At 43.0% G+C, this 15,890-nt stretch overlaps 2 protein-coding genes across 2 annotated transcripts in view; one reads left to right on the plus strand and one right to left on the minus strand.

Annotated features, from left to right (window-relative positions):
* The window catches only part of LOC135498016 (NPC intracellular cholesterol transporter 2-like), a 98,129-nt gene that overhangs the window by 53,781 nt on the left and 28,458 nt on the right, over positions 1-15,890 (plus strand). The gene's annotated exons all lie outside the window — the stretch shown is intronic.
* On the minus strand, positions 552-6,152 carry LOC135498158 (betaine--homocysteine S-methyltransferase 1-like). Its single transcript, XM_064788335.1, has 7 exons — positions 6,038-6,152; positions 5,111-5,301; positions 4,569-4,763; positions 4,218-4,329; positions 3,858-4,039; positions 3,225-3,306; positions 552-2,584 (listed from the first exon to the last, which is right to left on the minus strand). The coding sequence occupies exons 1-7, from the start codon at positions 6,051-6,053 to the stop codon at positions 2,298-2,300; spliced, it is 1,065 nt and encodes a 354-aa protein (XP_064644405.1). The 5' UTR covers positions 6,054-6,152; the 3' UTR covers positions 552-2,297.

Genomic DNA, 15,890 nt, shown 5'->3' on the forward strand with positions numbered 1-15,890 from the left:
ATTTCCAATTCCTGTTGGACAGTTCGAACAAAACTCTTTGTAAATTTTTCACATCCTGTCAAAATGAGACTGTCTGTGCATCATCTGAAATTACTTGACAATATCCTCCTTTAACTTGTGATATTGATCAACGTAAACACCTCCATGATGGTGAACTCGAACTCCTTTTAGCAATCGGACTACCACTGCAGAGAACCACATAATATGGATAGAAACGTAGCATAACGCTCTTCATCAACCTATCAGTCAATGGGACACGTAATGAGAACAGTGTGAATAGAGAACATATATATTTCTGCAAACATATTCAAAAAGTTTCAATTCAATCACACTAGATTCGTACCTTTGAAAACAAATATCCTGGAGAAATTGTTTTATAATATCGATGTTGTATTCTGTTTCGGTGATACGGAACGTGATATCGGTTTTGTTGAATGCTGAACAATGCGAGAAATCGAACGATTATTGTTCGAGGCAGCTCTTCTGTGTATATTGCTTAACGGTTCATACATCACTGTAATCACCCCCCCCCCCCCCCACCCCCACCCCAACGTCCCATCCTAGACCTCTAATCTTTATCCACATGTCTAAAGTTAGCACCAAGGTTACTAAACCGTTAGTAATAGCAATAGTATAACACCGTAAAGACGGAGGTTGATTCAATGTTCATTCCCAGAAGTCATTATATTTAGGTCTCATGATTCCGGAAACGAAGCAGCATTTATTCAAAGCACTTGTCCGGAAGCAAATTGAGACAAGGAACACTTACTCCTGCTAAATTTATGTCGTCAGAAGTTATTAAAACGATGTTCAGCTCTCCTGACGCCACGTTTGGAGTTCGGAAGATCACACTGATAAAATTTCGTGCAAAAAATAATTTTGCTTTAAAAACGGCACCTTAATTAGAGTAGTGAGCAAAGATAAGTTTTTTTCTGCATGTGTCTGTCAACTACAGCTCTGGCGGTATTTATTCAGTCCAGGTTATACATAATACGTTCCCGCATTGTTATCAATATCAATTAGGCGAACTTCGCGCATACAGGCTGCACCAACAGTATTCAAATGTTTAGGTGATAACACAATGAAAGTGTTTTTAACCCTCCGAGCTGTGTTCAATCGGATATTAAAATCCTGATGGTATACGTATGTCAGTCACTCGTGACAAAAAGAAGTTTTTGCAGACCAAAAAAACACCTTGGGGAAACACCTTGGGGTCAACATCTTCTTCTGTACAATTCATCAACGTGGTCGATGCAGAGTTTAGAGAAATTAGGCAGTGATAATCGTATAATTGTATCAATGTTATGAGTTTATATGGTTAAGTTATAATTGACTTCTCCGTCAGATATCAGAAAATGCAGAAAACGCATTTGAAAGCTAACATTCCATATAGAACACATTCGTTTGCTTCCAATGATGTGCGGTGATGTGTGTTATGAATAAGACTATTATTGTGAATAGAGGGTTAATCCCTTCCCATGTATGTTTCGTTCTATTTTACGTTTACCATGTTATGTGCAAGTCAGTTCGTAAATAAAGCTTGAACTATACACATGTGTTTGTTTGATCTCTCCTATGCAAATATATAAAAGGAAGCAAGGGGGTATACTATCTCCGGCTCTGGTCAGACTCCGGCTCTGGTCGACTCTGGTCAGGAGTGCTTTGTTTGAACAATTTTTGCCTGTGCCTTTTGGTATGCTGATGATATCATAATATTGTGTCCAACCAAATTCTCAGCTGGAACCCAGCTAGACGTCGCCTCCATTTACTACGAGGAACATCTAGTTCTTGTTAATGCCACTAAGTGTCACCTCTACTTGTATGAACTTTTCAATGAGATAGGCATTTTTACAGAAGGTGTATCACGTGGTTAGGAGTTGAGATAGGCAGATATCTAACTTTCTCCAAAAATTTAGTCAGGCAATTTGTTTAGGAGCATGGCGAATTATATACTACATCTATTGAAGTAAGTGACGGACATCGCTTACAGAAGTGCATTCTACATACGAACAATTGTCATGTCGCCGTCTGAACGATGACAAACAAATGTAGATTATTGACAGCGGGCTTCTGTCATTTACAATGTCGTGTGATCGGACTAGATTTGCCGAAACCATTGGCCTCCACATGCATTTATATATGTCCGTGTTGTTAATAAATTAGAATTTTCTTCCCTTGAATGTCCATGTATATCTGACCTAATTCTGGGACCACAATTTGTAAAAAAATGTTAGTGCAGGAGTATCTGAGCTACCGTCTATATGATAAGACTTGGTCTATGATCACCGACGTTTTCACTATTTGTTCATGCCACCTTCAATCTGATCCCTAATGGACATATCGTACGTGACAACTCCACGCTTTTTATCACCGAAGTGAGTATGCAGTTCCATCTTGGGCGCGTACCTGCTTCCAGCTGGTTTCTTCCCGACTGTCTCCGCCATGGTCCGAAGAGTGTGTGCGGAGCCCCCGCAGCACAGACCAAGGTACTTGACACCGATGTCCATGCATTCCTTGGTGAAGTTCTCCACCCCAGTTCGCCCGACAAACCATTCGTCAAGGTCGATTGGAAAAGCCCGAGTACCTGAAAAAGAACGTACCTCGTAGTTAAGATCAAACCAAAGAATAGGTGAGTCGACACACTGTACTGACAAGCGTATTTCCAAAACAAGAGCCTACCATTAATTTCTGGCAATGGGCGGGGGGGGGGCGCTTTATGCTTTTACGGATTGACGATACTGCGCTTCTATTGGAGAGCTGTTGTCTTTCCCTCGTATGCTTACCCAAGCTATTGCCCTTGTATGCTTACCCAAGCTATTGCCCTTGTATGCTTACCCAAGCTATTGCCCTTGTATGCTTACCCAAGCTATTGCCCTTGTATGCTTACCCAAGCTATTGCCCTTGTATGCTTACCCAATCTATTGCCCTTGTATGCTTACCCAAGCTATTGCCCTTGTATGCTTACCCAAGCTATTGCCCTTGTATGCTTACCCAAGCTATTGCCCTTGTATGCTTACCCAAGCTATTGCCCTTGTGTGCTTACCCAAGCTATTCCCCTTGTATGCTTACCCAAGCTATTGCCCTTGTATGCTTACCCAAGCTATTCCCTTTGTATGCTTACCCAAACTATTGCCCTTGTGTGCTTACCCAAACTATTGCCCTTGTGTGCTTACCCTAGTTATCGCCTGCAGGAACGATAAGCTTTACTGAATAAAATGCACTACCTGTGTCATGTCCTTTGAGTGACTGCATGGTTGGGTGCTCAGCATCACATCGGTATGGTACTGGAAGACAGGCAATGTGGCCCTGCAGTCAACATTTAAAGAAATAATGCAAGTAATCTGCGAAAGAAGACACAAGATCATTGCTACAACACTGTAACAATTCAAAGCTTATACGTTATTTAGTTCTTGGTAAAGTCGCATCAAAACGACCTAATGTTAATTCCCTTCATCTCCCCTCCGCTTACTCATCATTCGGACCCTCGACCCGGTTCTTTGATAGTTTTCTCCGTGTCACGCCTCACCATCAGCTTCATCATGTCGACTCAGAGGTAGCTGGCACGTCCATGGCATTTTTAGTCCGCATCCTTCTCCATACAGGTTCCCTTCTTTTAACTCATCAATTTAAATGACATTTTTGGGGTCAGTAGACCCGGTCCTTTTATAGTTTTAGATAGACTGAATATAATGTACATGTATATCTACCATAGACTTGAGGTTTATAAGTCTAATAGGACTGCAGCTGAGAAAGCATAGCAGAAGAATGTATATCTTTTGAGCTCAGGACTCTCGCTTGTTGAGATAAGACATAATGCATCATCCCTCATATGGAGTAATCAAGTAACAATAACCCACCTTGCAGACATTCCTGACCTCTCTAATCATGGGCAAAATTGACTGGGGTCCACGAACACAGTTGAGGCCGATCACGTCCGCCCCCTGCTCCTCCAACAAGCGACAAGCCTCGACCATTGACATGGACTGGGACACGACGTTATCGGTAACCGACGGTGCACAGGTCATAACTGCTGGCTTCCCTGAAATTGAGTCGATCAATGATGTTAACGTGCGTTTGAGGAACCCTTAGGTCTTGGCATTAGGGCGAATTGGATGGTTTAATTAAACCAGACAGGTAGGGCCAGCACCTAACACCTAACGTTAGAGTGAATGCGAGAAAGAAGCAAAATTAGGAGGAGAAGAAATAGAAATGATTACCTTGTCCATTCTTTATGATAGCTTCCAGCGCCATCTTTGCTTCGCCGTATTCACAGAATGTTTCCCCCAATATATAGTCAGCACCTGCTTCGACAGCCCATTCAACTTGTTGCTGGAAGCAAGAATGTGACGGATGTAATATCTCTTTAAGGGAGAATTATTGGGCATAGCAATAAGGGGACCATGGGTTTAAAGGCAGTGATCTGTGTTGTAAATAATGGCTCTTTAAGTATGAAGTTGATAAGATGCAAGTCAAAGAAACATACAGAAGTAGAGGGCAGGAATACCCTGTTAACTGGGGACTTATTTATTAATCAGTGGCAGAGTTTAGCATTGTTCCATTCCACCCACCTCCATTCCCTGGCGGATGTCCTCCCATGTCGACTCATCATTCGGATTGTAGTAGGTCGAGTTACAAATGTTCCCAGCCATCATAGTACCCGTCTCGTCAGCCACCTCCTTGGCGAGGCGTAAAGCTTCCCGGTTCATCTCCTCTACACGATCTTGCCAACCGATCAGACGCATCTTCTCTCGGTTTCCATAATACTGAAAAATGTGTATGAAGGTTCTACAGGTACAATAATGTAAAGACAAGCAATTCGATCAGATGGAAGAAAGCCCGGTTTCTCAAAATAATTTACGTCCGGAAAATCACTGATCTGACGTCGACTGAGCCACACCCTGAACTTGAGGCCAACTCTCGGCACGAACGACTGAGCTCAGTAATGTGTACGAGTGGAGGAGCATACGATTGAGTTTTCGATGATGGCTGAGTCTGGGAATCTAGAGGCTGGGGTATTGACCTGCACGTTATATTTATAGGAGGCCCTAAAACCAAGGGAAACGAAAGCACTCAGGCTCGAAGCACCAGGTCTTTTGAAAAGCTTCCTTACCGTGAAAGCAAGAACGACATCGCTGCCGGCGTGGACAAACTCCTCGTGCATGTTCTTGACGAGATGGGGGTGTTCCAGCACGACCTCGGGCGTGTAAGGCCCGGCGGTGAGATAGCCCCTTCTTTCAAACTCGAAAAGGTAGCCTTCCGCGACAATGACGTATTCGCCATCATTGAGACGCTCCAATAGACCTGCAATAGTCCATGAAATAGTTTATGCCTACACGATTACACAACATTATTAAGGGAGTTTGCAGGTTTCAAAAGACTCCTTAAATTGAATATACCCCCCCCCCCCCCGCCACCACCACCACCAACGCCAACACCACCAACACCACCACCACCACCAACACCAACACCACCACCACCACCACCAACACCAACACCACCACCACCACCAACACCAACACCACCACCACCACCAACACCACCAACACCAACACCACCACCACCACCACCACCAACACCACCACCACAAACACCACCAACACCACCACCACCACCAACACCACCAACACCACCACCACCACCACCACCAACACCACCACCACCAACACCACCAACACCACCAACACCACCACCACCACCACCACCACCTCTAACTATTGTCCGTTTCTCAGAAAGTCGTGCCAAAAACGATCATGCTGTAATATCTGCCACACGTCACAGTGTTGGATTCTTTCATTCATTAGAGTTACACTTTACATGGCGATGTACATTTAAAGGGAGACTTTCGACAAGAGCAAGATAGGCCTGTGAGATTACGTTTCATGAAGTTGCTGACAGGTGGCTTCATACCATCTTACAGTAAATACATGTTCTGTACGAGGAAAATGTTTGGGTCAAACCAGGGCCACGTGGAGAAAATCGGTTGAAGTTCTCTCCGTCAGATCAAAAGTTGACTTTACAAATGTTTTAAAGCACAAACCTTTCACTTTCGGCATGGTTCCTCCGCAATGGGCCCGTCCTGGTGTGATGTTTGAAATTAAGTGATTTGCGCATTTGTAAATGATAAGACAAATTACACTCTTATCATTTTTTATGTCCCACTCCTGAACTCGCTCGAGCCGGTTAAATCCAGTTGATACCAGTGTAACATTGAGGTTAAGAGGTTGTTGCCCAGGTCTCAATCGTCTATCAGCCTTCCACTTCTAGATGACAATATTGATATAAATAATCACAGACCCAGAAATGCACAGAGAGCAGTTCGATGATTTGGCTACATGTATTTAAAATATTGAGTTGAGAGCTGAGCGTCAGCAAGGACTGATATTGGATGATTGTACTGTAAGTACATGCAGGTGGAAGCTGGTGACCCTAGAGGAAACCTGCGCTGTCGAAGAGAGTCGCCCTCTATCAAATGAACGTACCCCCCCCCCCCCGGCGTACCCTAAAAAACATGACGCCCTAACGCTACACGGCAGAAAAAAGGGGGAATTTATTGATAACTATAGGATATATTATTAGGGTCTGGGAACACATCGTATAGTGTATTGATTCACAAAAAAGGAGCCTCATGGCCTAGTGGTTTACACTGCTGGCCACCACGCAATAGGGCCCGGGTTCGATCCCGGGGAGAACCCAGGATCGTATGTCTGGATGAACCGGCGTGGCTTTCAAGGAACTAAAATTCACAGTCCTTCGAATGAGACTCAAAACCGAGGTTCCTTGTACCTGGTGTCTATGCCAGGGCAAGCTAAGACCCCACCAAGTGAGAAACATGAGTAGCTTGCGTGGACTCTATCTCTCTCGCCAAAGTCGGACCACTAGGCCAATAAACCCAATTGGCGCCTTACCGTAGTGGCACGCAGGATACGCTCATCCCGCCTTGGAGGAGGATTACTCCTAGGAGAATGACCCCTCCAAGTGCAGAGCGAACGCTGAAGAAGAAGAAGAAGAAGATTCACCAAAGGAGGAAATCGACGTGCCAGGATGAGAGGAGCACACGGCTGTCACTGGTGTCGGAGATCGAGTGCTTTATTTTGTAGTGTCACTTAGGGCAAGGCACCCATTGCCATGAACCCACGGCCTGGTTCGGACATCGATTCGGTGGCCTCTACTTTTTGAACCTGCAACCGGTGTTAATATCACTTTCTAAAAATATTAACTTGAGCTGAGCTTCACAAACTAGGACATTATGAACAATACAAAGCTACGCTGTGTCGATGAGAGTAGCCCGCTCTCCCATTACTATACCGGGACCAATCGAAAATGGAACCAGGGCCCATCAGCCGCTGATGTTTCCACTGGGCCACTCAGATCCAGGTCGACTATGCTCCTCTCTCTACCAGTCTACACGCATTCTGAGCAATTGAGAGGTACTCCGATCCGTCCGGTGCCACCCACCGGGCTATACTGCAAATAGGCTACAATCTTGAGAGATATTAATCTAGGTCCTTGGATAAAGTACATTTCCTCTTGTTGAGACACTTGCCTTGCCCTAGTTTATCACCGTCCATTTCTCTCATGGTTGTGATAAATGCCTTGCCGTAGTTGATCTCCGCCAGTGGTTTGTTCTTCAGGTTGCGGCACTCGTCAAGTTCCAGTTGATCACCGTAATGCATCTTACACTACACCATGTACACAACCCATCCCTATGAAGGCAAAATATTGGTCATCTTCACAGGGCTCAAAAGTTAAGAAAACGAGGGGATCTATGGTGGTTTCTGTCCCAGTAGTTCGTATTTTTGGGGGAAATAATTGGGAATTTCCCTTTTCTGCTTCTATCAATAAGAACAACTGCATAATGTGAAGGTCACTCCATGTCAACATTTGGATATGCTGCAAACATCTACCGTGATAAAAGTCGGAGTACTAATCACAGACTCTGAATTAAACATTACTGTTGTGAACATTTATTGAATTCAATCATCTACCAGTGGATTACACTTTGAAGTATTAGTTCGTGATTGTTTATTTAGGTAGTTGATCATGTGATTTTATATCGATAAAAACGTCGAATGCAACAGGTGTTTTTGTTTACATGGGAGCCACCATTTTGAAGAAATGCTGTGACGTTACCGTGAAACCCCCTTTGCTAGGATTCCGTCTTTAAAAAACGACCCGACCATTTCCGATTATTGTCGATGTTTTCCGAAGACTTCCTCTTGAAGAAGCCACGTCCATCGATCCTATTGGTTCTACCTCATGCACGCATTATATAGCACCTGTTTGCAGCGTGATGAGACAGTCTCAATGATCAAGAAAAATAATCTGATATCGATGAGCCGTTGTGTGGGGTGTAATTGTATTTTCGTATTTTTTCTCGTATTTCGATCGGATTCTGTCCAGCATCGTAATCTCTCGTTAATCCAAAAGGGTGCCTAATCTGTGTACCGAATTCATCTCGTATTATAAGCCTCGACTGGGAAATCATGCAGAGCTAATTCTTGAATTTAAGCGAATAGACTGGACCAATGTTGTTTGCGTGATAATCCTCTGAGTGAGTTTTCGCTTCCCGTAACGTCGAGAAATCCACCGAGAAAGAACCCATTCCTGCGTATGACGTCCTCAGTTTTCGTGATAGATTTCCCGATCTCGAGCCGGTCTCCGTGAACCAAGCGCTGTATCTCGGCCGCAATTTTGGGATCGGAAACTCGGGAAATGGCAGACGCCTGCACAATGAAAATGCGCGTGTATCTTATACAGTGTCACTCGGGAACCCCGAGAATAAGGTATTTATGATTTATGATGTAACAAAAGGGCAACCTGGTCATGAGGAGTGCTAGGGCAGAAAAACACCCATGGTTTAGGTAAACATTTCGGGAAAAGTTTTTGAAGGAAAATGAATATTTCCCACCTTTCATATGAAAGTCCTGCCCCCTCCGCATCCAGTTAAGAACTCCGTGTGATATGTGATGTATCCTGGTAACCTAGCAGTCTCTGGCATGTCTTGGACACGGAAAGGCCATGCAATAAAAGGAAATATCAGATACCACGGAAACCAAGATATACTAAAAATTGGTCCGCAGAAGTTAGGAATCTGAGTCAACGATGATGCAAATTGGTGTCGACACTGGATATTCATTTCCACTACAGCTGGGAACAAAAAGTAAAACAATCATAAATCCTTCTCACATGTGAGGGTGTCAGTTAGAGACATGCAGTTGACAATATTTTTCTTGGCATAGTGTGAGAAACAACAACTCCATTGGTGCGACTAAGGAGTAGGTTGATAACGTTTGGCGACCGAGCCTTCTCCACTGCAGCCCCAAGGCTCTGTAATCAACTTCCACGCAGTGCGAGAGAATGTGCCAGCATCTCAGTCTTCAAATTGCATCTTAAATCCTATCTCTTTGGTCGCTACCACTCCTAATATGTCTCTCTTTTGTAAAGTGTCACCGATCACTCTGAGTGGATTCTGGCACTATAAATCATCTAAATATTATTATCATTATTATTATTATTATTAAAATATATTATATGCACTCGAAGCAGATGGAATACTTTGGTCATACTTCATGTGGCGTAAACAAACAATCATTTATCACCTCCACTTGCTGACCGATCATGCATGGTCCCAGAGCATACATGTTGCTTCGACATGCATGGCGTCTTGACATGCGTGGTGCCTGGACATGTATGTTGCTTTGACAAGCATGACCCTGGGCATGCATGGTGCCTGGGCATACATGGTGCCTTGACAAGCATGGTGCTTGGACATGCTTGATGCCTGCACATGCATGGTACCTGGACATGCATGGTGCCTGGACGTGCATGTTGTCTAGACATGCGCCTTGACTAGCATGGTGCCTGGACATGGATGCTGCCTGGACATGCGTGCTGCCTGAACTATTATTGATAACACCCTGTATATACGAGTAGCATCATTCATTAACGTGATCGGTTCAGTGTTTAAAGAGATAGGCGGTGATAATCGTATTGCTCGCAATTCACTATGAGTACAGTACAATCGATATCGGTCAATTCAGGTATTGGTTCTTTCAATTATTTTCACATGTTTAAACCTATGATATGCTGCTCTCTAGACCTACGGGAATGCAATACTTCTCACTCACCGTGGGCAGGATGTCGATCGAACTTTGCAGCACTAATTTTAAGTAGCAGAAACCAATGCTATGAATAGTTTCAAGCGTCTGAAGTAAGTACAAATCAGGGCTTGATACTTTACAGCTAAATGTCTATTCGGTTATAGGCATGATGTTATCTTACTTCGCTGAGCACATAGAACAGGAAAATAAAAAAAAAACATATTGCGGTCATGTTAGTTTGGCCTTTTTAATAGGATTATTACAAGAGTGTGGAAATGCATGTGGGATATGGATCAATGTGGACAAACGACAGTATACAATGCCAGGAGAAGAGTCCATTGGTCAGTTCTTTGTTATGTGGGGCACGTTTTTGTATTGTCTAGACCATGTTGTCATTAAAATGTGCACTTGTCTACCCTTAATGTAAAGTATGTTACCATTAGACTCTTTTTTCATGCGGTATAGCACTGTATGATTGCCCACAGTTTGGATTAGGAAGGTAGTTTGCCGTCATTTTTGACGGGTGATTGATATTGGAGGGTGTGGTAAACCGTGTTTAGACATGACACATTTGTTATGGGTAGGGCATCTTACAACCGATACTATAGTACAGTAGAAATGGCGTCATGGGAGGTGGGGGGGGGGGGCTGGGGGCGGGGGTCCATTGTGATGTTATTACAGTAATATTTGTCTATATCTGCCACAAGTGGATCACAGTATTTGAAATATGCCAGAGCTGATGCTATGGCTATTGATCCAGATTGCAAGTTTCAGACTGAAACATATGGACAATTGATTACAAGTATCTGAAATAACTGAAGGTAAGTACTGAGTAATAAGACTGATATAGAAGAATTAAATGCATTTTTTTAATCAACAGTGCATGTACCTGGATTTATCAATCTCAGGTGAAATTCAATATTTTATAAAACGTTAATTACAACAGTGTGCCTTGAAGGAATTACCTTGTCTACGTATATGTTTCCTCCAAGAGAGTGTTGCCCTATTAAGAGTACAGTAACCTATTTCATAAGTTTTAGTGTTAGAGCTGAGGAGATAATGAAAGCATTCATGTATGGTGTGCACAGAATACTGTAATCAGGTAGACTTTGTTTGCATGTCTTCAATGTAGTAGTTAATATGGAGTTTCTATAATGTAACTGAATTCTAATTTAACAACTATGTTTATAAAGGAACTGTCCAAAGTTTCGCCTGCTCCCATTCATTCATACTATAGCTGAATTCTTAGCATATGCCACGGAAGTACTTGTATATTTCCGTTCCGTCCTCTTGCTTCTCAGCTTGATCTAATTAATTCTTATCATAGGCTATGGAAGTATTATTTAACATACTTCCGTGATCGGGCAGACTCAAAGTAATTGTCTTCTTTGCAAATTTAGTGTTTTGACAAGAACATTATTTTGAGTAGCCTTTAGAAAGTACATGTATCATCAAATATATATATTAATATTAGAACTGGTAAAAGTATCGTCATGTCTGCCATCGCCTCAACCGTTTGATGGAATCTCCGAATTGTTCGTATGGACATTAAGATTGCACTTATTATTGGGTGCAGGATGGATAATTTAGAGATGACATTACAGTATTGTTATACAGTAATGACAGCAATATGCATTCATAGGTATTGACAATACACATGCAGTTGTATTGTGCTCTCTTTGACTTAAAATGAAACGGCCAGGGGCCATTATACTCGCCGTATGATACTTAGCAGACATTTCATGCATCCTTACTAACTTTATCAAAAATAATTCAGTGATATATCACACTTTTTGGTTTTGGTCCGTTGAACTGCATACGCCATTTCTTTGCCCAAATCTCAAGGTTTCTTAGGAGCTGTTGCAAAGTGTGCTGGTCCTCGATCGAATGTATGGCTCCGTACAGCAGTCGCTATTCTAGAAAACTGGTGTGACTAAGTCCTTGGAGAGCTGCCCAGTGTTCAGTGACTGTCTGAAGATAGCCGTTAGGGGTGGCGCTATCTCTGCAGCCGCCTCCTTCAGTACCCGGTTGTGGATGTCATCCGGGCCACAGGCCTTGCCGGGGTTGATGCTTTCGATCAGTTTCTTAATGCCCTCTTCACTGGTGTTGAGCTGTGATATATGTCCGGTTTCCTGTTGCCGTCTGGTTTGGGGAGATCCTCTGCCTTGTCTTCTTGGGTGATGACTTGAATAGTTCATTGAGGATTTCTGCTGAAACTACTATTTTGCCTTTTCGTTTAGGGTGTCGATTGATCGCGCCTTGTATTCCAGCTTTGAGGACGGACCAGTTTTCATCCACGTTTCTCTCCTCCTGGGGTGTAGGTCACGTATTTCTGCTCCGACTTCATCCCAGTCGGCCTTTTTGAAGACCGGGACTTGTCTTTTATCATTTGATGTACCTTGAGTTTAATATCACAGAGTGTGATTACCAATTCTAAAATACCTTGGTACCGTAAAGTCAACTTTTAAATGGAAAATGCATAAGCCTCGTTCTGAGAGCGGAGTGTTTTGGACACGCAACCAAGATGCTCTACCAAAGTTCCCTCGGGTTGCACTAAAATGTGGAAACCATGCACACGTCAAGTCAATGGAATTTCAGCTCACTTCAGAAGTTTGTGGCTCTCAAAACACTGCTTCAAACACAAATCAGTCAAGGAAGCATCAATCACCCTAAGTTTTTTAATGAGCACTACACATATTTGCCGAGAAAAACGCTCCAAATAGCCCATTTGCGCGGATTTTAGCATCACTTGAGCGAGCCGATGCGGACTTCCTATGCGCGCTGTACAAAATGTACATGTCTCATTTTCTGTAACGTTGCCGTAACATAATGTAAACAACGGCGCTACCGGCGCTCCGGCCGGGCCGGCGATGGATGGAATTTGCCAAATTCGCACATATTCAAGTTATTTTCGTGGCCTATCTTTTTAAGTTTGAGGTATTTTAGAATAGAAATTGAACCCTCGGCTTCGGACCTTGGTTGAGTTACCAAGACACTCTCGGGTGGAGCTAAAATTTCGTCCAAACATAGCCTGTCGGCTCGGGTTTGGACTGTATTTTAGCTCCACCCTCGAGTGTCTTGGTAACTCAACCAAGGTCCTCCGCCTCGGGTTCCTTAAGTAATGGTCTCCTTACCTTGGTGCTGTCTGGATCCTTTTTTTAAGTGAGGGGTGACTCGTGAAAAAGAGACAAAAGTTGTTCTCCCCTCTAGTCGGTTCCATTTACATTTGTGAGAGGTAGTGTGAGTTGGCCATCTCTAGTGGTATCTTGCAAATTACGCTTGTTCTAGCGGCCGAATTTCTTTCCCGCTCCCAGATGCCGGGGAATTTTGTGACGTAATTTACATTTCACCTCGTCAGCAGGGTCACTGAGGGCAGTGAAGGCAGTGTTTTTAACCGAGATTTGGGTGGCTAAAGCCTTGCAAATTACTCATTCTTCCCCATTTCTCTTTGTTTCTCTGTTTTTCGAGGACGCGTTAGGAAAAGAAGTCGAATGTGCGCAGTGTATATTCAAGTGTTCGAAAAACAGCAAGTAATGTCATCCGCCACCGATGTTGATTTGGGCTCCCCCAGATTTGCTTAACAACAAGGAAAATATATATCTACAACAAGACGTCACAGTGCTGTTTAGATCAATGACTACAGGCAGCGCATTACAAGTGCTAGTAGAGAATCGACCCACGGAAGGCTAACTCGGGTCAGATCGGAGTAACATCGGAATAGCGTGATAATTTAGTCAGATTTTAATTTTTTTCTTCTTAATTCTTTTGTGCAATTTCTTATGGAAACTACATGTAATTTTATGTAGAATAAGAGGTGACTGGGCAGCCCACAGCTTGGTAATATTGGTCTTAATGATACCAATGGTCCTTTAAGTCCAACCTCGGCTGCGAAAGGTTTCCTAGGCCAGGATCAAGTTGAGAGGGCTAAAATAACGGACAACGCGTTTTTTACGATGTTCGATGCGAAACAAAATAGGAAAAACGTGCAATACTTTAATACTGAAGGAGTAATACATTCACCGTGTTCATTAAAGGAAATCGAAATCAGATGTTTCAATATTGGTCCAATACTCAACTTAATAACGCAAAGTCAGTTTTTTAAAGTAACTTTACTGAGTCAAAAGTGAAGAAATATCTAGAGGTTTTCTGAACCTTAGTAATTTTGAAATAATCCGATAAATCATATGAAAACCCTTCCATTAGACCATGGCTCATCATGTCTCTCCACTGCTCAGCAGTGTATTATACATACACATGGCTATGTATTCTATATTGTCATTCCATATGGTCAATTCTTTGAGAATCTTTGAGCGAGTGCATTGGGAAGGCTATACCACCGAGAAGGAGGTATCTCTGACGAGATCTCTACTGCAGTGCTCTATTTTTCTACCATCGGGAAGACATGTGGTAGGTTTTAGTGTTGAGTGCAAAGCGCAAACCACTTGCACAATACATTCATCACAGCATGAGGATGGGACAGGTACAAAATTAAACAAAAAAGGAGCAGACATCTGGATGGAGCGGGTAGGTAGAGGTAATGACCAAAGTGTTATCATATATCCTCGGAAACCCTACTGACTAATAGACCTTTTCGTATTTGAATCCACAGCGTCAAATCATATCATCATTCGGATCGGAAAATTACATCGCATGAGGCACAAGTGTGCAAGGGTCATAAACCTACCCTGAACATACTCTTAACTTACTTGGACGTGGGACTTACCCAGCAGGAGGGAAATACCCCTGCTTGACACTATGCGCCGCCAATTGTGGTATCACACTAACGTTATTACTATCAACACCTGTTTTCCTCTACGTACTGAGGAGGGCCCAGTCCGTGTCTGCTGCAATACACACACGTACGTGTCATATAGGTGCTGTTGCAATTTGGACGAGTGGGCGGAAAAGGGAATCCACGGAAACTACCACCGACTGCTCTTCTATTCTCTGTACCTCCCCCGTCATACAAAGCTTATCAATATCAATGCTATTCGATTTATAAGTTTGGAAATCGTAAAGATTAATACACGGCTAAATAACCATTGAAATCATGACCAAATAGTCAGGTGTTGACGGATATAAGTGTAAGCGAGCAGCATCCCAAAAGTCCAGTGGGGAACCAACCATATGCGATATAAGATACTTTCAGCCCGTCGAATCTCCTGCCTGTATAACGTGTCCCTGTCGATTTTGCGTACGACGTCATCAGTTTGTGTACTTTGGAAGACACGTGGTACCGCATAAGTATAAGAACTGTATTCAATACGTGATGCAATACGCATGATATTGAACGATTTGACTCGCATTTGCAGCTAAATTTAGTCTTCTATCATATTACTATCCGGTTTGAGAAATATTGTAGCTTTTGTTGAAGATGCTTTCGTTTGTAAAGTTTTTTTTGGAGAAATCAGAGGCGTTTTCATTGCTACCTATCTAATGAGCTGTTCACAAATTGCGTACGGCTGAGTTATCGAAGCTCAAGCTCATTTTATGTCTGACTAAAGTATCACTTACCCGTATGCGACGTACGTATTTTCCATATGGATAACTGGTACGTTTTGACAGTGCGGAAGGTCACTAGTTACCAAACTTCGCGTTCTTCTCACCATAGGTCCGAAGAGATTCGCTACGTTTCGGCTACAAAGAACTTTTCGACTGAAGAAAACTACTCCGAATCATATACTGTGTATTGTTTACTGTCCTAAACAACAGTTCTTTCTCTTACATTCATGTGGTGGCAATTTCCGATGGATGAATCCACCATCCTTTTTTATTGCATATTACCCAGGA

Source organism: Lineus longissimus, chromosome 13, assembly GCF_910592395.1.
Source record: "Lineus longissimus chromosome 13, tnLinLong1.2, whole genome shotgun sequence".
Lineage (NCBI taxonomy): Eukaryota > Metazoa > Nemertea > Pilidiophora > Heteronemertea > Lineidae > Lineus > Lineus longissimus.

What these genes read in the sequence shown, in the direction of transcription:
- LOC135498158 (XM_064788335.1), bottom strand. An exon ending in TATCATAAAGAATGGACAAG is followed by an intron (nt 4,040 to 4,217) that starts GTAATCATTTCT and finishes ACTCAATTTCAG; the next exon opens with GGAAGCCAGCAGTTATGACC. An exon ending in ACTCAAAGGACATGACACAG is followed by an intron (nt 2,585 to 3,224) that starts GTAGTGCATTTT and finishes GTTCTTTTTCAG; the next exon opens with GTACTCGGGCTTTTCCAATC.